This window comes from Megascapheus bottae, chromosome 14, assembly GCF_031878675.1.
Source record: "Megascapheus bottae isolate mThoBot1 chromosome 14, mThoBot2.hap1, whole genome shotgun sequence".
Classification (NCBI taxonomy): domain Eukaryota; kingdom Metazoa; phylum Chordata; class Mammalia; order Rodentia; family Geomyidae; genus Megascapheus; species Megascapheus bottae.
In genome coordinates, this window is record NC_143522.1 from 50,680,688 (window position 1) to 50,702,256 (window position 21,569).

The 21,569-nt window shown below is 36.6% G+C and overlaps 1 protein-coding gene across 2 annotated transcripts in view; it reads right to left on the reverse strand.

The window, feature by feature from the left end:
• The window catches only part of Arhgap5 (Rho GTPase activating protein 5), a 51,690-nt gene that overhangs the window by 21,895 nt on the left and 8,226 nt on the right, over window positions 1–21,569 (reverse strand). The window contains exon 2 of one of the 2 annotated variants that reach the window (XM_090345203.1): window positions 757–901. In XM_090345203.1, the coding sequence (XP_090201329.1) occupies window positions 757–901 (145 nt within the window). Of the gene's footprint in view, window positions 1–756; window positions 905–21,569 lie in introns of both variants that reach the window. The other variant, XM_090345202.1, reaches the window with a different exon arrangement.

Below are 21,569 nucleotides of genomic sequence, written 5' to 3' on the forward strand. Positions count from 1 at the left end.
AGCTTATTATTAAAACAATGATAACTGCACATTTGCAATACTATAACTCAAACCATGTAAAAATCACAATAGCTGGGGCCAGGAGTTTGGCCTTGTGGTAGAGTGCTTGCCTAGCATGCATGAAGACCTGGGTTTGCTTCCTTGGTACCACATACATAGAAAAAAGCTGGCAGTGGTACTGTGGCTCAAGTGGTAGAGCTCTAGCCTTGAGAAAAGTCCAAGGACAGTGCTCAGGCCTTGAGTTCAAGCCCCACAACTGGCAAAAAAAAACCCCAAAAACCAAACTAAAAAAAAATCACAATAGCTGGGACTAAATCAGTAATGTCACAAATACAGTGAGCTGCTTTTTGTATATCAGTAATTAAGACTTAAGTTTTAAGAGGAAAAAATTCTTGGGTAAAACAGATTAGATGGAAAATACTGAAAACTTTAAAATTACTGATTTCAAACATAATGATCTAATAATAATAGCTTAATACAGTTATCAAGTCATTCTAAATTCTAGAATTAAGTTTAGCATTTTACCTTTCAACTTATGCATTTATTACACTCATGAGAAGACCAACAAAAATATTACTGGTTAATCACAAAACTTATTTCAAGTATCAAATGGCTACTTTAAGAGTAAATACTCAAGACTATAAATATAATTATAAATCCCCTTCAAATTTTAGCCTTTCAAATCCCAAACATATGACAACTGTTGGTGAAACAAGTTTTCAAATTAAATCCCTTGTATTGGTACATCTATCCTACCTGTATCTTCAATAAATTCCACACATTTTTCAACAAATAGTGGTATGGGCTTCTCAGCTGTAACCAGATCCTGGAGGGGCATCCCAAAGTAATTACTTTCCCAATTTCTACGTGTTGGTGGATTGAAGTTCTTAATTTTCTTTTTCTGCTACAAGAAAAACATATTCAAGTTAAAACTATTAGTATAAATTTCCTTCAGATTATCAAGTAATGTAAATACATACTTTAGGATAGAAAGAAATATTTAAAAAGCATATCCATTCAAGGTCCAAATAAAGGCTTGATTAAACTCTGAGCCATGGACACACAAAAGCAAAGAGAAAAAAAACAGAAGGAAAAGCTCTCTTTTGTAAATAGTAAGATTACATAGGTAGAGATTAGAAAGATCATGTAAGGGGGCAGTAGAAAGCATTATTTTTCAATGCCAACTCAAAGAACAAATTAGGAGCAAGCACTGCCCAATCCAGTTTTCAGTTTATGTGTGGTCTGTTAATTTGGTCTTTGAAGTAGATTCAACAAGTTTTTGTGTAAATTTACATTTGTAAGAATAAATTGTGGATGACTGATTATATAGTGAAACTATGTAATTCTACTTAGTACCCCCAGTTTTCCCTCTTTTTTTCCCTATGTACTGATCCTCCCTTCCTCCCTCCCTCCCTTCCTTCTTTCTTGTCCTGGGGCTTGAACTCAAGACTTGAACATTGACCTTGGGCTTTCTCAAGGTTAGAGCTCTACTACTTGAGCCACAGTACTACTGGCTTTTTCTATGTATGTGGAATTGAGGAACTGAACCCCTAGGCCAAACTCCCAGCCTGTCTTACTTCTTTTTTTTATTTTTTTATTTTTTTTTATTGTAATTAGTAAAAGGGTTACAATGATATTTGCCAGATAGAAGGTGCATTAATTCACATACATTGATACCCTTTCACATGTCTTGGTACCCGTTTCCCTCCCTCCCCACACGCCCCACCCGTCTTGGTTTTCCCCCCTTCCCTATCAAATTTCAAATATCCAAATACATATAAATTCAATATATCAGATAACAAAGTGAGATACTAGACCAATATGAGATAACCAAGGGACAGCAAAGGAGATGAGAGACAACATAGTACATTAAGGACAACAATCATTCATTATATGGCTTTTGTTTCACTATCCTGGAGGTCCTTTCAATTAGCTTCACATTATATGTCCTTATGTATCAAGATTTTGCTCTATTGCAAATCTCTGCTAGTAGAGCCCAAGGTTTCTACTGATTATGACGAATGAGGGAAACCATTGAGCCTAAGTTCCTTTGAGTCTGGCTTACTTCACTTAATATGATTTTTTCTAAGTCTTTCCATTTCCTAACAAATGGGATGCTAATTTTCACAAGAATGCAAAATAGTAAAAATCACAATAGTAAAAACAAAATTAAAAATTTTCAGAATTTTAAGTTAGTATTAGAAAACATTCTTAATTTTAATTCTCTGGATTCAAATTGCTGAGTCTGTGTTAGTCTTTTCTGAAGTAAAGTGTAACAGACATCAGCATAGATGATTCCACTGTATACAACCAGTTTAGGAAATCTCTGAAATATAGGGAGATGAGAAAGTTGTGAGGAATTCTAAGAGAATTTTAGAGCATTTTTACTGATACCTCTGGTTCCTTTTTCAGTCTAGCTGTTCTGGAAATTTGTATTATCTCTCCTGTATAAAGCACAAATCTATTCCTAAGTATCAATACTGACAGGAAACCCCATTTCTAGTCATAGAAGTAGAGGGGAAGGAACAGGAGGGCAAATAAGCACAGCATCCAAGGTTTAAAAAAAGTTCTTGGCTTTCCATTTTTTCCTAGGAATTTCTTTCTTTGGATAGATCCTTTAAGTTTAGGGTATACGGAACACTTAAGTGCTTTCATAATCAGGAACCTAAGCCCTTTCAATTACAGGTTGTTCCTCTCAGCAACTGTTGGAGTGCATGAAATCTAAATTCTCAATCCTCATACACAACATTAATGCTATAGCTTATATACACAGATTACACACAGTATACGTAGATGCTTTGAATATCTTTGAATAGTATCAACAGGATACTGGAGTGCTGGCTCAAAATCTAACCCACCTAATCAAATGCTCTAGGTTCTTCTTTTTTTTTTTTTTGCCAGTCCCAGGGCTTGAACTCAAGGCCTAAGCACTGTCCTTAGGTTTTCTCAAGGCTAGAGCTCTACCACTTGAGGCACATGACCACTTCCACTTTTTCTGTGTATGTGATACTTAGGAACTGAACCTGAGTCTTCGTGCATGTTAGGCAAGCACTCTACCACTAGCCCCAAATCCTTGTCCCTAGATTCTTATTCTTTCTTTATAAATGATCATCACCACTAAAACAGAACCATGTTTAAGAAAGTACAAGTGAAGAACCTGAAACTTCAAAACAGAGGCTGACCCTCTGTTTTTCTTGGGAGCACTAAGGTGCTTCGCAATTTGCAAACTACAAGTTGTGTTTTGTTTTTATTGGAAAAGTAAGAAAACCTAACTAGTTACTTAGTCTAACTGTGCCAATCAAATCTTAGGAACTTCTTTTTTAGTACTATTGGGAGTCAATCAAAACTCTGGAATGAATGACATCATTCTATTCTGTCCTTTGTTAAGGAAAAAAAAATGTGATAACTAAACATTATCTAGGAAACCACGAATACTTACTAAAGGAAAAAAGGGGAGTAGGGGTGGGAATAAGGTAGTTTCTATTCTCTCTGGCTTATGCTCAGCAAATAAGATCCAAAAAGTAATAAGGGGAAGTTATTCTATTCTGCAGTTACAATGAATTACATAGTGCTAGTATTCCAAAATAATGAAAGAACATGTAGTTTCCAATGATTTTCTGGCTAATTAAAGAATATTTTATTAACAAAGAACAATTCTGACAGTCATGTTACAATCCTGATATAATGAAGTATCTGACTTCACCATCATCATTATTTTTTTTACTGAAGATACTTATCCAATTTTGGAGTAGACATGTCTATATTGTTTTATATGATGAAGAAAACATGTGATTGCTTTTGCTCTGTAAGTAGTTAAGTCTTTGGGTACTCCTCCCACTTCTCATTTTGTGCTTGCTCATCAGCTTGCTTGCTGGGCTGGTGTTTACCACTTGAGCCAAGGTATTAACTCTGTAACTTAATAGTTCTCAACTCAACTTCAGGGCATTTTTTCAAACATAGGACTTTGAAAACCTTTCCTTGTCATTCTCTGATCCATTCCTCAGCCAACAGTCGCTAACTACAATGAGTTAACTCACACCAACTCAAAATAACTTATATAACCTATAACCTTCCATAAATTAAGACTAGATAAATTACTATTTCTCTGAAATGCAAGAAAAAAATATGTAGTATGATATATTGCTTACACAGATGATTTCTGATGAACCTTTAGTCAGTAATGGGATCTATAATCAAATACATGTCATTTGAAAATAAGATCTCTCTTATCTACAATAATCCATTTTTTATTTACTTTCAAATTCATGAGAGTTCATCTTAATTTCTGCTTATATATAAATATCAAGGCTTTTTTCTACACACTTAAGTAAATCTCATGTCTTCAAAAGCATACTCAAAGTAAAATAAACATCCCATTTGTAAATAATGTAAGCAATGTTATCAATTAAAACTCCAGCACATGTAATTCTCAGTAAATGTAAACAGGGCCAGGAAGAGGAATATAAATAGCTCTTTCCAGAAAATGAAAATGTTCCTGTTACTTCAGTGATATCAGAAATGTCCTAAAATAATGTAATAATTGGTAACATTACAAAACATAGCTAGATGTGGAGCTCACAACTGTAATTCAAGCTTCTCTGGAGACAGACATGGGAGGACAGCCAATCCTAAGAAATTGCTGGTGAGACCCTATCTCAACAAACAAGCTGGGTGTGATGATATGTGTGATTAAAGCTACTGGTGAGGCACAAGTAGGAGGCCAACCAGGGCAAAAGGTGTTGGGATGCTACCTGAAAAAAGGCCTGAGGAGTGGTCAGATGATACAGTGCTACTCTATTAAGTATGATACTTGATACTCTAGTATCATACTAGTTTGATACTCTAGAACTATTTTTTTTTAAGATTAAAAAAAAAGTCCACAACACTGGTAACCAAAAAATATGAACAAAACTGAAGCCTAACAAATTAAACCGGGAAAACTATTTGTACCAAATTTTATTTGGGGGGGGCAGTCCTAGGGCTTGAACTCAGGGCATGGGCACTGTCCTTGGGCTTTCTCAAGGGTAGAGCTCTACCACTTGAGCCAAAGCACTGCTTCCAGCCTTTTCTGTGTATGTGGTACTAAGGAATCTAACCTAGGGCTTTGTGCATGCTAGGCAGGAACTCTAACACTAGGCCATTCTCCTGGCCCTAGATGTAATTTTTTAAATAAAAGATAAATGAGATGGTAAGAATGTAAAAAATCTGAAAAAATATACCCATAAAACAAAAATCTCTTTAGAAACAGCTAGTAGAAAACTAACTATGATTAAAACATTAAGAATCAAATGGATATTGTACTGTTTGTGCTTCTTTCTTTGTTCCTTTTTCATCTTTTGGCAATTTTATTCCTTTTAAAGTCATTTGGTTTTAAGATTTTGAGTCATATTCATCTCTTCTTTTTTTTATTCTAATGTATAGAGGGGTTACAGTTATATTTACCAGATAGTAGATGCATTACTGATACCCCTTTTCATATTTTTGTCCCCGTTTCCTTTCCCCCACCCCCCTTACCCTTTCCTATTTCAATTTTTGTTTTCTTCTTATATACCATTCCTTCTAACTGTTAAGCAACTGTAGACATTTTCACTATCTTTACTGTGAACTCCTTGGTCCATACAGCTATCATCCCTTCATTTATGTGGATTACTGCATTAATTGCTTACACCATAATTCCCCACTGCCCATTCAAAAGAGCAATCAAAATGATGCTGGCTCTTCAACTAATGGCCTATAATGTTACATAAAATCTGTATGAGCTGAAGAGCTCAAGGACAGTGCGCAGGCCCAGGTTCAAGCCCCATGACCACCACCAAAAACAAAAAAAGAATTCTGCACATGGGGCCAGGTGTACACCTGAAATGCCAACTACTAAGAAGGTAAAAAGTAGGAGGATCAATTCCACAGGCAAAAACACAAAACATGAAAAATTAAGCAAAAGGACTGAGAGTTCAAATGGGAGTGCTGGGGCCGGGAGTTTGGCCTAGTGGTAGAATGCTTGCCTAGCATGCACGAAGACCTGGGTTCGATTCCTCGGTACCACATACTTAGAAAAATTCAGAAGTGGTGCGAAGGCTCAAGTGGTAGAGCTCTAGCTTTGAGAAAAATCCAAGGACAGTGCTCAGGCACTGAGCTCAAGCCCAGGACTGGCAAACAAAACAGAACAAAAAAACAAATGGGAGTGCTTACGGTGAGTTCCAAAAACAACAACAAAACCAAACAAATAACAATACCCAAATCCAGCATGTTATTTAGATATAGGTAACTACAAGTTATAAATTTTTAGAACATTATAAAATATGCAATAAAATAATTTTCAGCATTATATAGAATCATAAATATGCAACAATGTATCAAAAAACAATTTGTATTTGGAGATTTGTGCTTTTATAAGAAACATAAAAATGAACACAAGTATGTACACTTCAACATAAAACTAATTTTAAATAACTGCAACAGGGCAATGAAATACAATATAATCTACAAATGTATTAAGTCAGGCTTCTCTTACCATAATTTCCAGAGAATTTTGGGCCTGTACTTTCTAAGGAGTAGTATTCAGCTGTTTCAATATATTCATGGAACTAGGTCATGTATGCATACACTACCTTAGGTAACCCTATATATAACTTTGACACCAGGCATGCATGTACTGCCTTAAGGAATCACAGTTGTTGACCAGATGCCTATGGAAGAGTATCCATACCACTGGAAAACAGGATAAGATGATGGTGCTGATGGGGGACAGAACAATGGTGTTGGCGGACAGAATGTGAACCTATGGACAAGAGCTGAAATGAGGCTGTGAACAGTATGCTATTCTGCTGTGCTAATGTTGCTATGGATGAATCTCAGGAGAGCTTGGAAGAAACCATGAACATTCACCTTCATCATGTTTTGAATTTCTTTTGCCTGACTGAATTGGAAAACCTGAAAAGCCACAAGGGATTTAATTTTCAAAGTCAAATTACAAAGTATAAGAACTGGTAATAAGAGAAACCAGAACCAAAAGCTACAACCTATTCAAAAGTGGAGCGAAATAGGGTGGTATATGAGAAAAAGAATGTTAGTGAGTGATGACATGGTATGACAATATGCTGTTTGGGGGGAGGAGTTAGAATGACAAAATAAAATAGGACTTTGTACTTAAAAAATAAACTGGCTGGGTTCCAGTGGGTCACATCTGTAATCCTAACTACTCAGAAGACTAAGATCTGAGGACTGTGGTTTGAAGCCAGTCTGGGCAGGTTATTTCATGAGATTCTTGTCTCTTAATTAATCACCAAGACTGAAGTGGAGCTATGGTTCAGCTGGCAGAGCACCAGCCTTGTGTAAAAAAAGCTCAGTGATAGTGCCCAGGCTGGTTGTCCAAACCTCAACTACTGGTGCAAATAAAAAGCAAAACTATATATATGAATGCATATTTTCTTTTTTTTTTTTGGCCCCTTTCTCTTTCTGGCCCCGCTCGCTCCGGCCCGGCTAGGCCCCCTTTCTAGCTCAGGCCCCGCTCGCTCCGGCCCCGCTCGTTCCAGCCCCGCTCGCTCCGGCCCTGCTCGCTCCGGCCTGGCTAGGCCCCCTTTCTAGCTCCGGCCCTGCTCGCTCCGGCCCCACTCGCTCCGGCCCTTGCATATTTTCTTTGCTAATGATAAATGTATTATTAAGAGAGAAAAAAGTATGAAGAAAAAAACTATGTAAAAATAAACTGAAGTATGTAAAAATAAATACAAATAGAATACAGTAGTTATAAAAATCTGACTTGGGTCTTTCATCAATTCCTAATAATTTGTATATTTATGTTATTGAGATAAAAAGATTGCTTTTTCTAGAAACAGTGGTTTTCCTTTAACAACCTTTTTTGTAAAAGATGCCCAGGTGAAAAGCAAAGGCCTCCGGAGGTAAGTATCGGCCGACCCCCTGTCTGTTTTGTTTTGTTTTATTTTTATAAAATAAATAAATAAATAAAAAGTGCACTCTGGGCCTAAAACAGAGGCCTGGGTGGTCAAGGGACGCCTTGACCCCCCTTCTGAGTTTCTTGTGGATAACAGGGCATGCCTGAGAGTCCCACCAGCAAGACATGTCTAAATCTAAAAATAGCTGTTTGGTGAAAACATTCATCTGAGCTCATGTTTTTTGTGTTAAGTGTATCTGATTGAGTCCAATTTTCTTGTTATACGTCAATGTCTGATTTTGTTTCAGAATTTAAACGTCTCTGTTTCTCTGTCTTGTTCATGTTACATATTTTTCCTTGTCCAGTTTTGTCTTTAACATTGGTACCAGTTTTAAATATAGATCCTTATGGTTTTTCTAAAGTTTTGTTTTGAACCTGGTTCTCACCTGCAAGAGTAAAATTGGCAAAGCTCTCTTGACACAAACTTCCGGAAAATGAACGGCCAATATTAATTTTGTGCACTTTAAAATCTTTGAGTATGAATGTGTGTGATTGAGTGAGTGAACATGTTCAAGGTTTAATCAAGAAAATCATTTAGGTTTGAATTATTGCATTGTTTTAAAGAGGGGGGAGAATGGAACATTAGATCAGCAAAAAAAATGAACTTGATGTTCGTATGACAGCTCTTAAGTCCCATTAAGAAGGCCGAATCAGTAGATTGGAGGGAGAACTCCGAGAGCATCAAGGGAGGCACTTAGAGCAGAGAAAAGAGCCTCAAGAACCTACTAGTAAGGTCCCAGAACAGCAGAGACAGATCACGTTGAAAACTACTGCAGCTTCTGAAGAACAAGGAATTGCCAGCACTTCAGATCCACCAACAGCCAATATCAAGCCAACTCCTGTTGTTTCTACTCCAAGTAAAGTGACAACTGAAGCTATGGCTGGGAACAAATCAACACCTACGGCCAGTACCCGTCCAATGGTCACATCTGCAACAGTCACCAATCGAACAACTCGGCAGATCTAAGCCCCAGATGGATGAATTCCCTCCCCCCCAGAGGAATAGCAGTCAAGGACGGGATAAGAGGGGATGCTCTCTGACCAACCTAAGACAGGGCCTTCAGCTTGATCTGAAGAAGTTCCCCATGACGGGTAAGGCAGAGTCAGCGACCCACCCAACCTAAGACAAGCATCTTTTAAAAGAAAGACGGGGGAGATGTTGGGGACCGACTGTGGGGTCAATGACCTCGGACCTGACCTTGGACCTACACAACTGTATACACAAGGAAGTAACTCTTATCAGGATAACTTTAAGCAATGTCAATCAGTTCTTATCAGGATGACTTTAAGCAATATTAATCCTTTCTCATTTATCCTATATGTGACTTGTTTACTATTTTGTATGAATGTAGCCTCTGGCAGTTCCCTAGTTTTAAGAAGAGTATTTAAGGTGGGAACTTGAAATAAACTGGGCTGCAGTCTTTACCTGGGCTGCAGACCTCTCGAACTCCAAAAAAAATAAAAAAATAAAAATCTGACTTGGGGTGGGGAGTTTGGCCTAGTGGTAAAGTGCTTGCCTAGCATGCATGAAGACCCGGGTTCAATTCCTCGGTACCACATACATAGGAAAAAAAAAAAAGCTGGAAATGGTGCTGAGGCTCAAGTGGTAGAGCTCTAACCTTGAGAAAGTCCAAGGACAGTGCTCAGGCCCTGAGCTCAAGCCCAGGACTGGCAAAAAAAAAAAAAAAAAATCTGACTTGGTACAAAACTAAACCCTACTACTCAAATGCTAAAGACATTGCAAAGAATTAAAAAAAATAAAGCAATGCCTAATTTAACAACTTAGATAGAAGGATTCCCTATCAATATAATAAAGGCTATATTACAGATCCATAGAAATAGGTTGAATGGGAAAAAAAGCTGAAAGGTGTGGGTGCAGATGGCTCACATCTATTGTCTAAGCTACTAAGGGAGGCCGAAAACAGAATGGGGAAATGTGGTTCAAGGCCAGCACTGCAGAAAAAATTAATACAATTCATCTCAATCTATACTGGGAACAGAGGCATAACTATCAACTCAAACTACATGGGGAACTGAGATTAGGAGGATCCTGGTGCCAGGCCAAGTAGAAATGTCTGAGAGATTCCATCTCCATGGAGAGAAACTGTGATTCCAGCAATGATGGGAAGCCCAAAATAAGCATGTGCCCTGGTGTGAAGCAAGACTCTATACTAAAGATAATTGAAAAATATGTCTGGAGGCATAGCGTAATGGTATTGCACCAGCCTTTAAAGTACAAGTTCAAACTCCAGGACTGTCTATACACGCATTTCCTAAAATCAGAAACAAAACAACAATGCACACTCTCACCAATCTAATTAGTCAATTCAGGACTAGAAGTTTTAGTCTGGCAAAGGAAAGAAATAAAGAGCACACAAAAAGGGAAGGAGAAAGTCAAATTATCTCAATGATTATTATTTTATGTAGAGAAATACCTAAAGACTCCAACAAGACTCTTAGAAGTGTTACAAGAATTAAGTACTATGATACAAATTTTATAAGCAGAAATAAATAGCTTTTATAAACATTAGCAATGAATTTGCTGAGGATAAAAATCATGAGAGTAATTCCATTCACAACAGGTACAATTCAATAAAAAAAATCTGTAAGTAAAATAAATGGAGAAAAATCAAAGACATATAGAAAAGGATTACAAAAACACTGAAGAAAAAGAATTGAAGGAAAAAGATGGAAATCTACTATGTTTAATGAGTTAGAAGAATACTGAAGCCACTCATAGTGAATCTAGAGATTCAATGTAATCCCTATAAAAATACCAATGAAAAAAGTGGAGGTATGGCTCAAGTGGCAGAGTGCCAGCCTTGAGTGAAAAAGCCAAGTAAGAGCCCTCTGAGGCCTTCCTTATTCCAAGCCTCAGTACTGGCACAAAAGCAAAAAAACAAAACAATAAAATTACCCATTGACAGTTGATAGTTCATGCTTATAAGCCTAACTGTTCAGACAAATCCATGAGATTCTTATTTCTAATTAACTCACAAAAAGCCAAAATTTGAGGTGCTATTCAAGTGGTAAAGCACCAGCTGTGACAAAAACAAAGACAAAAACAAAAACAACCAAACATCCAGAGCATAAGGTTCAGAGTTCTGGTCCTTATACTGGACCACATACACGCATACATATATACTTTCACAAACACACACACCCTCTTTCCTAGAGCTAGAAAAGAACAGTATTAAAATTTTATTTGAAAGCAAAAAAAGATACTGAAGAGCCAAAGCAGTCTAAAGCAAAATGAACAAAGCTGGAGCCATTACAATACCCGATTTCAAGAGATACCATTAAGCCACAGTAACCAAACCAGCAAAAAAAAGTCCAATGGAACAGAACAGACTTCAGAAATAAACTCATATCTATGACTGACAGACACTCAAGAAAGGTGTGAAAAACAAAAACTACAGAAAGGCAACTTCTTCAATAAATGGTTCTGATAAAACTAGATTTCCACTTTCAGAAGATCAAAATTTCACCCCCATTTTTTGACTTGTAGAACAATTATAAAACATATCAAAGATCTAAATGTAAGTCCAGAAAGCACTAAAAGAAAATGCAAAGGAAGCTGGGCATGGTGCCACATGCTTGTAATACTGGCACTACTGGAGGCTAGGCCAGTCTGAACTTGCAAGTTACTAGCTCACTTGAGACAGATTAATAGGACAATATCTACTTCCAAATATTATCTAGAATCTAGTTAACCTCTCTCTCTCTTATGTAGCTGTACCAGGCACAGTCTAGCACATAGTAAACACTTGGTAAACTTTGAAAGAAGTAAACAAACTAAGCAGTAACTTCAGGAATCTTTACTATATAAGGCCTTTGTTAGTAAATACATGATTCATTCACCAGTTTACAAAAACAGTTTCATTTACTTATTTCTTCTCTTCAGATTCACTAGATAATATGCCAAACTTACATATACTGATTCAGGATTCACCAAAAACAAACAAAAAACCCACTTGTCACAACTTCACACAAACTTCTCATGAGTTACAAGAATAAACAGCCATTTCAAAGTGAATTCATTTGGACATAGTTAGGTATTTTCAACAGTGTATAAGGACAAGAAAATTCAAAGTGTATAACATACTAGGTTACTATGAAAGATACAAAAAAACAATAAAAACCAATGCCCTCAAGAGACACTTTATAATGAAATCTCATTTCACTACCAGACACTTCATAACATATAAAATAGTATGCAAGTGTCAAAATAGTTAAACGTAAGGCTTAAGCCCTGACTTTAAAAGGTAGACCTTACATATAGAACAAGTGTTTAGGGACATTTCTGAAGGTCAAGTCTATAAGCCATTTTGTTTTGCCAGTCCTGGGCTTGAACTCAGGGCCTGAGTACTCTCCTTGAACTTTCTCAGAGAAAGGGCTCTACCACTTGAGCCTCAGCACCACTTCTGGCTTTTTTTCTATGTATGTGGTACCGAGGAATCGAATCGAGGTCTTTACACATGCTAGGCAAGCACTCTACCACTAGGCCAAACTCCCAACTTACCTATACATTCGTCTGCTTACTATTTGTAAGGATAAGGACTCAAGAAACTAAAACTACCATTTGTTTTCATTTTACTGTATACTGAGAACTTAAGACTATGTGCACAAGCTAATCCTCAAAACATTCCAACAATGGCATTTGACGTTTCTACAAATTAAAACCTCACATTCTCACAAAAATCTGTACTCAAACCTCAACACCATAAGAGTAAAAAGCTGGAAACAATCTATGCCACCCAATAACACACACACTTAGGAACAAATGAAATGTGCCCAACTTAATGGAATCTAAAGGGAATTATACCCAATAAAAAAGGCAGTCTTATGAAGATACATACTCCGGCTAGCATAATCGTAACATACTTGAAATAACAAAACTGTAAAAAAGAGAAAATCAATGAGAAGAATAGGTGGGAAGAGATGAAATTATAAAAAATAAAAAAGGGGGGCCAGGAGTTTGGCCTAGTGGTAGAGTGCTTGCCTAGCATGTACGAAGACCAGGGTTCGATTCCTCAGTACCACATACATAGAAAAAAGCTAGAAGTGGTGCTGTGGCTCAAGTGGTAGAGTTCTAGCCTTGAGGAAAAAAGTCCAAGGATAGTGCTCAGGCCCTGAATTCAAGCCCCACAACTGACAAAAAAAAATTGAGAAATTCTAAATTACATCTGTGCATTCCAATACTATCATACATCACTGAATTGATACAGTATTAGCCTTACAAGATGTTACAACATTTGGAAAACATAGATCTTTGTATTATGTTGTATGTAAAGAGATACATAATATGGAAGTGATTGCAGATATGTAAGTCTCAAAATAAAATGCTATATAAGAAAAGAGGTCAATGCAATAATCCAGGCAAGAAGTAATGCCAAACTCTTCTAAGATTCTGACAGTAGAGTAGAATCAACACATTTTGGAAAAAAAAAAAAAAAAAAAGAACAGTTAAGTATGTTAAGGAGCAGTAACAGGTAGCTCTGATCTATTTTCCTAAAGGCATAGTCTTACTCAATCATGGGAAATAAAAGCTACAATCTATGAGAAGAAAAAGATATCTAGCTTTTTTACTAACAGGTACAAGCCTGCCATGTATATGCCCAACTACTAGGAATTTCATTAAAGACTATATTCTGCTATACCAAGGTATCTTAATTTCAGCATTTGGGGTAGCATAATCCTACTGTAGGACTTTGCAGTGACTTTTGAATGTTTAGCACCTATCCTTACTTTTATTGATCAGATGCAAGCAGCACTCTCTATACCCACTTATAGCAGCTAAAAATGACTCCAGACATTGGAAGGGCAATACAGACTCTGGTAGAGAACCACTTGTTACACTAGTAGAAACATGGACTAAGAATGAATTCAAGTTTGGGAAATGCCTCCGATATATTCTTGATTAGTTGGCCTTTAGAAAGGACCTGAAATCTTTCAAACTTTGTGCATACGTATTTTTCCAGGGACTACATACAAACTTTTCCTCAGATTTTCCAAAAGCTAGAACAGTTTCTAATTATAAAATGGGGACTCCTCTGTACAAAACCTTAATAACAGAATTATATCAAAAATTTTTCAATTTAAAAACAAATATTTTATACAATGTATGCCAGGCTTCCACAAAGACAAAATTAAGATATTATCTTAAGGTTCTTTTATCACATCATTGTATTCTGTTCCAAGGGACAGAAATTTAAAAAAATACCACTTTCAAAGAGTAACCATTCCATTGTGATTCCTCTTCTTTAAAAGTTACAAATTAAATCCCATCTCTTTGAGAATTCCTATACAGTATTAGCTGTCATATTGTAAAAACATCACATAACAAAGCTAGAAATAAAACTATCTAAAACAACTCTCCTTGTAGTACAATTGGTAGTATACCAGATTTTGTAGTCCATAAAATTGATAATCTCTACATTTAACTTGCCTTGAAATAGTAATAACTATCATTTGAAAACATACAATATTCTGTTATAGGAGTACTTCCTTAACACATATAGATTATAATCTTAATGAATCAGAAATACACCTGGAGGCTGGGGTATGGCTTAAAGTTGTAGAGCATCTGCCTAGCAGGCATAGGAAGCTGGATTCAAACTTCAACACTGCTTTAAAAATAGAACTACAGTTCAGCAAACTTAGGCCTAACAGTAAATGTAAGTGCAAGTAAATACACTATCTGCACTTATATAGTACCATAAATTGGTGTGGCCAGCACAGGAATGCTATTAAAGAAGCCAATTTTTAAGACTCCCATCCATCTATTCATTTATTCATTCACAGTATTTTCAAACTCTAAGCTCAAATAATCTTGTCTCAGCCTCTTAAGAAGCTTACTTGGTTCAAAATAAATTGACATGAAATAGATTCTTTTATTAGATCTATTATTAACAGTACAAAACCAAGGCCATACATTTTTACTGACCATACTACAAAATACTGTGCTAGGGCAAGGAGATGAACTAGATACAGGATATAAATCTTACCCATACTATCCTGTGGAGTCTCATTCATTAGAAATTACCCTATTTGGAGGAAAGCCAGCTTCATCCACAACTTCATCCACACAAATGCTCAGATCTAAGTCCAGTAGTATAATTCTACTTCTCTGACCAGAGGTTAGGAGGAGCTACAGAATAGATAGAGACTAGAAAAAAATGACATTTGGAGAACCTGAGAAAAAAAGCTTTCTCATTCTTCTAAGCATAATTTCTATATAAAGATGACTCTCATTCTGTCCCAACAGGCTATAATTAATACCCTTAATCGACTCCCAACTACTCTGAACAAGGTAATTCCCCAAGCATAGGTTAAAAACGACAACTTTCAAAGCAATTCAGGACTTTGTTAAATGAAGACTTCTCAATCAAAGTCCAAGCCTACCCCACTAGATCTGGAAGATATGCTTTTATACAGGTAAACAACCAGTGTTGGACACACCAATTATTTTTAAATGGTACTTAATAAAATAAATACTATCAGGTTACAGAAGTCACAAATCAAACTGGGCACCAATGGCTCATGCCTGTAATCCTAGCTACTCAGAAGGCTGAGCTCTATGGAGCACAATTCTAAGGCAGTTTGCACAGGAAAGTCTGTGAGACACATCTTCATTTAACCCCCAAAAGCCAACAATGGAGGGGTGGCTAAAATAGTAGAAAACCAAACTTAAGAGAAAAAGCTAATGGCTAATACCCAGGCCCTGAGTCCTAGGCCCACTATGGCATCAAAGAATGCTACTCTCTATCTGAATCAAGCTAACAACACTGAAATAGACACTTCATTGGGTATGCTGCTACTCCCATCTCAACTAGCCAGTTAAGAACTGGCCATTTTTTTAAGCATAACATAACTTTCCTGATTCAGTTTGATTTTCTTAAAGCACTTCTTTTCAAACACTAGATTATAAAACCCAATCAGTAGGTCACAGCCAGAATTCTTTTTTCAGTTTAACAGAAAATCAAAATAGATTATATAGCATTGTGAAATTTTATTTATGTAGAAATGCTTATATAAAATTAGTTATGATTTTTAAAAAACTTTTTACTGCTACTTGCAATCATGAGTGTCTTTAAAAGATTTATTCCTAAAACATTAAATTTAAATATTAGCCAACAGAACCCAGAATCAAATTTAAAAAAATCATACACTACGATCAAGTAGGCTTCATCCCACAGATGCAAGGCTGGTTTAACATTCGCAAGTCAATCAATGTAATATATCACATCAATAGAGCTAAGGTTAAGAATCATATGATAATTTCTCTGGAAGCGGAGAAGGCATTTGACAAAATACAACATCCATTCATATTGAAGAGCACTAGAAAAAATAGGAATGAGGTACATTCCTCAAAATAGTTAAAGCCATATATGAAAAACCTACAGCCAGTATTATACTAAATGGTGAAAGACTGGATCCATTTACCTTAAAATCAGGAACTAGACAGGGATGCCCACTCTCTCCACTTCTCTTCAAAATAATGCTGGAACCCTTAGCCAGAACAATAAGGCAATAAAAGGACATCAAAGGGATCCATATAGGGAAAGAAGAAATTAAACTATCCCTATTTGCAGATGACATGATCCTCTACTTGAGTGACCCAACAAACTCCACTTCCAAACTCCTAGAATTAATAAACTACTTTAGCAAAGTGGCAGGATACAAAATTAACCTTCAGAAGTGAGTAGCCTTCTTGTACGCCAACAATACACAAACAGAAGGCCAAATCAAAATCCCATTCGCAATAGCCCCCAAAAGAATAAAATACTTAGGAATTAACGAAAGATGTAAAGGAATTATTCAATGAAAACTATAAAAGCCTAACGAAAGAAATTAAAGAGGACACTAGGAAATGGAAAGACATCACATGCACATGGCTAGGGAGAACCAACATAGTGAAAATGGCTGTACTGCCAAAACTGATATACAAATTCAATACAATTCCCATCAAAATCTCAAAGACATTCTTTACGGAAACAGAAGATATAATCCAAAGATTCATATGGAACAAGAAAAGACCTACAATAGCCAAAACAATTCTAGGCAAAAAGAGCAATGCTGGTGGTATTACAATACCAGACTTCAAACCCTACTATAGGGCCATAATAACAAAAACAACTTAGTATAGGCACAAAAACAGACCAGAAGATCCATGAAACAGAATAGAAGACCCAGAAAAAAAATCACATACCTACAGGCAACTTGTATTTGACAAAGGAGCCAAAGATATACAGTGGAACAAACACAGTCTATTCAATTATTGGTGCTGGCAAAACTGGGCAGCCACATGCAGAAAACTAAAAATTGACCCTAGCCTTTTGCCATGCACAAGCATTAACTCAAAGTGGACCAAAGACCTCAATGCCAGACCAGAAACCGTGAAACTGCTACATGATAAAGTAGGAGAGACACTGGAACTCATAGGCACAGGCAAAAGATTCCTGAACAGAATCCCAGGGTCACAACAGATTGGAGAGAGACTCAATAAATGGGACTACCTAAAAATAAAAAGTTTCTGTACAGATAAAAACATAGTCGTAAAAGTAGAGACAACCAACCAACTGGGAAAAGATATTCACCAATAATACATTTGACAAATGGTTAACATCCAGTATCTATAGGGAACTCAAGAAACTAATCCCCCCCCCAAACCCAATAAACCATTCACTAAATGGGCAAGGGAATTAAAGAGAGGCTTATCAGAAGAAGAGATTAAAATGGCAGAAAATCATACAAGAACATGTTCATCATCTATGGTCACAAAGGAAATGCAAATAAAAACAACCCTAAGATACCACCTTACCCCAACAAGAATGGCCAAGATTTTGAACTCAGACAATGACAGTTGCTGGCGGGGTTGTGGAGAAAAAGGAACCCTACTACACTGCTGGTGGGAATGTAAACTAGTTCAGCCACTCTGGAAAGCAGTGTGGAGGTTTCTTAAAGAACTGAAAATAGACCTTTCCTACTATCCCGCCATGCCACTTCTGGGCATCTATCCTGAACATCATGACCTAGGATATTATAAGGATACCTGCTCAGCTATGTTCATCTCTGCACTATTTACAATAGCCAGGCGATGGAAACAATCCAGATGCCCTACTGCAGATGAATGGATACAGAAAATGTGGTATATACACACAATGGAATTCTACATAGCCAACAGACAAGATAAAATAATGGCATTCGCAAGGAAGTGGATGATCATGTTGAGTGAGACAAGTCAAGACCTAAGGAACAAAAGGTCCATAGGTGGGCCAGGAGTTTGGCCTAGTGGTAGAGTGCTTGCCTAGCATGCACGAAGACCCAGGTTCAATTCCTCGGAAGTGGTACTGAGGCTCAAGTGGTAGAGCTCTAGCCTTGAGAAAGACCAAGGACAGGGCTTATGCTCTGAGCTCAAGCCCAGGATTGGTTTAAAAAAAAAAAAAAAAAAAAAAAGGCCATGGTATCCTTAATATGTGGCTATTAAATCCAAAGAGTACAAAAGCGAAGACTCAATATCTGCATACCCAATGCTATGGACATGCTAATGGAAATATAACTATAAAAACCTATGACTCTATAGACATGTTTTATTTCATAAATTAATATAGTTCTATGATATACAAACCCTTAGCCTAATTTTGATTAAGTCTAAATACTAAGTCCCAGTGATTGTAAACAGAGATTCCCTTCTTGAACACTTGCTTGTTAAACTTGTCATTTGAAATATGATGTAAAAATCAATGTTAATAAATTATTTAATAAAAATGTTAAAAAAATTTTTAAAAAATGAAATTTAAGAATTCAATGGAAAAAGATGGGCCAAAGACTTAAAGAGCGTCTTTTCTGAAGAAGAAACAAAAACGGCCTATGGACACTTAAAGAAATGCTCAACATCTCTGGTCATAAAAGAAATGCAAATCAAAACAACTCTAAGATTCCACCTCACTCCAGTTACAATGGCCAGGATCAAGAAAACTAGTAACAACAGATAATGGAAGGGATGTGGCCAGGAGGGATCACTACTACACTGCTGGTGGGACTGCAAACTTGTTCAACCACTATGGAAAGCAGTATGGCAGTTCCTCAAAAGACTAAACATAGAACTCCTCTATGACCCAGCAATTCCATTGCTGGGCATTTTCCCAATCGTCCAGAAATAAGGGCATACTAAATCCACTAGCACAATGATGGTCATTGCAGCACTACTTACCATAGCAAAGATATGGAACCAACCCAGATGAATGGATCAACAAGATGTGGTATTTGTATACAACGGATTCTATGCGGTTGTCAGAAAGAATGACATTGCCCCATTTGTAAGGAAATGGAAAGACTTAAAAAATCATAGTAAGTGAAATAAGCCAGACTCAAAGGAACATAGGACCAGTGGTTTCCCTCATTTGTCATAATCAGTAGAAACCTTGGGCTCTCCAGGATATAGAAACAAAAGCCATATAATGAGTGATTGTTGTTCTTAATGTACTATGTTATCTCTCATCTGTTTTGCTGTCCCTTGGCTATCTCATCTTGTTACAGTATTTTACCTTGTTATCTGATATATTGGATATATGCGAATTTGGTTATTTGAAATTGGATAGGGAAGGGGGGAAAACAAGATGAGGGGCAGGGTGGGGCAAGGGAAAAGGGAACCAAGTTATGAGAAAGGGTATCAATGTATGTGAAGTAATGCACCTTCTATCTGGTGAATATAATGTAACCCTTCTATTAATCACAATATTAAAAAAGATTTATTCCTAAATCATTAAATTCATTTTGGAATGTAAAACAGGCTGCTAAACATAAAAAAAACCCTTCTCTGGCAGAAATGGCAACAGATCTTGAAGTCCTCTTTGGATGCCAGTAATACCCATAAGTTATTATTTCCAGATAGGGAATCTGAGAAACAATTCTTGTGACTATGGTTCCCAACCCAGACCCTCAAAATAAAGTTAAAATAATAATCTCAAAGGGGTTCATAAACACAGAATAAAAAGTCACAGGAGTATTTAATTTTAAAATAAATCAGAAAATGAATCCAACAAATGGGATAAATGATTATTATGAAATAAAGAGTGCACTGAAAGATTTCAAGCCTGCCACACACTAATACCATTTCTTGAGTACTTCTACAAGGCAGGCACTTGAAATAATTTCCAATTTCTATCACAATTCCAAAGTAAATCATTAACTCTTAATTTATAGGTAAAGAAATGAGCCAAGAAAGGATCAGTTATTTTATTTTGCATTTACATAGAGCTAAAGATTAGAATAGGGCATTTTCATCCTACCACATCCTATGCACTACCACAGAGCCATACCCAAGTCTCTATAGTTTATTTTTAATCTGCTTCCTTCAGGATCATCTCTGTTATTAGGCCATCAACATTGGCATTTCCTCAAAGATCTATGTTGGGGCTAGAGGTAGGTTCAAGTGCAATAGTACCTACCTAGGAAGCATAAGAACCTGGGTTCAAACCCCAGTATCGTTTAAACAATCTGTTAGGCAATCATCTATATTCATTCCCAAGGGAATTTCAGCTATTAACATCTCTATTTAATTGCTTCCTAAATATGCATCTTTAACTCAGCTACCTGTTTGACATTTTTACTTGGGACTCAAAACAACTAAACTTACTAACTTCAAACCTGTGAAGTTTCTAATGTTCCATTTCACCAACAGCATAATTATTGAGGAGTTATTAACAAGACAGAAACCATAAAAGTATCTTTCAGATCTCTCAATATCCTTACCCCTATATGCAATGTATTGTCAAATCTTACTAATTTGAAATACCTTCCAAATCCATTCCATTCTCCTGCCCTGACTCCAAGTGCTCCAAGCCCTCACAAATTTTTCTAAGACTACTGTTAACATACTAAAGGTCAATCTTTCCATCCTATCTAGCCTTCACTCAATCCATTCTCCACATTACAACAAAGTTATCTCAAGAAATAAATCTACTTACTCTCTAGTTTCAAATTACTTTTAGGCTAAATAAAAATCCCTACATTGTTAATAGGTCTCAGAATTTGGTTCCTATTCTGAAGTCTTCTCATATTACTTGCTCCAATAGAAGGCCAGAAAATTTTATAACCTGAAGGCCAAATCTACCTGTCACATGTTTCAGAAAAGTTTTATTAGAACATGACATGATTATTAGTTTATTGATGGCTATTTTAGTACTTTAATATCAGATCTGATCAACTAAGCAGAAGGCATAATTTCCAAACCCTAAAATATTAGTCTCTTTACAGAAAGATTGCTGATCTAGACAAATGGCAGAACAGTGGCCTCCCCCTCTTCACCACATTTGGCGAGGGCATGTGCAGACTAGAATACTCAGAAATCATCTCAAGTCCACTCTCCACTGATAAACCTTCTCAGCAAAGACCTAGCAGGAGCCAGATACTGGTGGCTGACAAGTGTAATCCTAACTGAGATCTGAAGATGGTGGTTCAGGGTCACCCAGGAAAAGGTTGGAGACTCTTATAACCAATTAATCACCAAAAAGCTGGAAGTGGACAAGTGGCTTAAGTGGTAGATTGCAAGCGTTGAGCAAAATAGCTCAATGAGTATTTAGGTCCAGAGTTCAAGCCCCAGGACTGGCATGTGCAC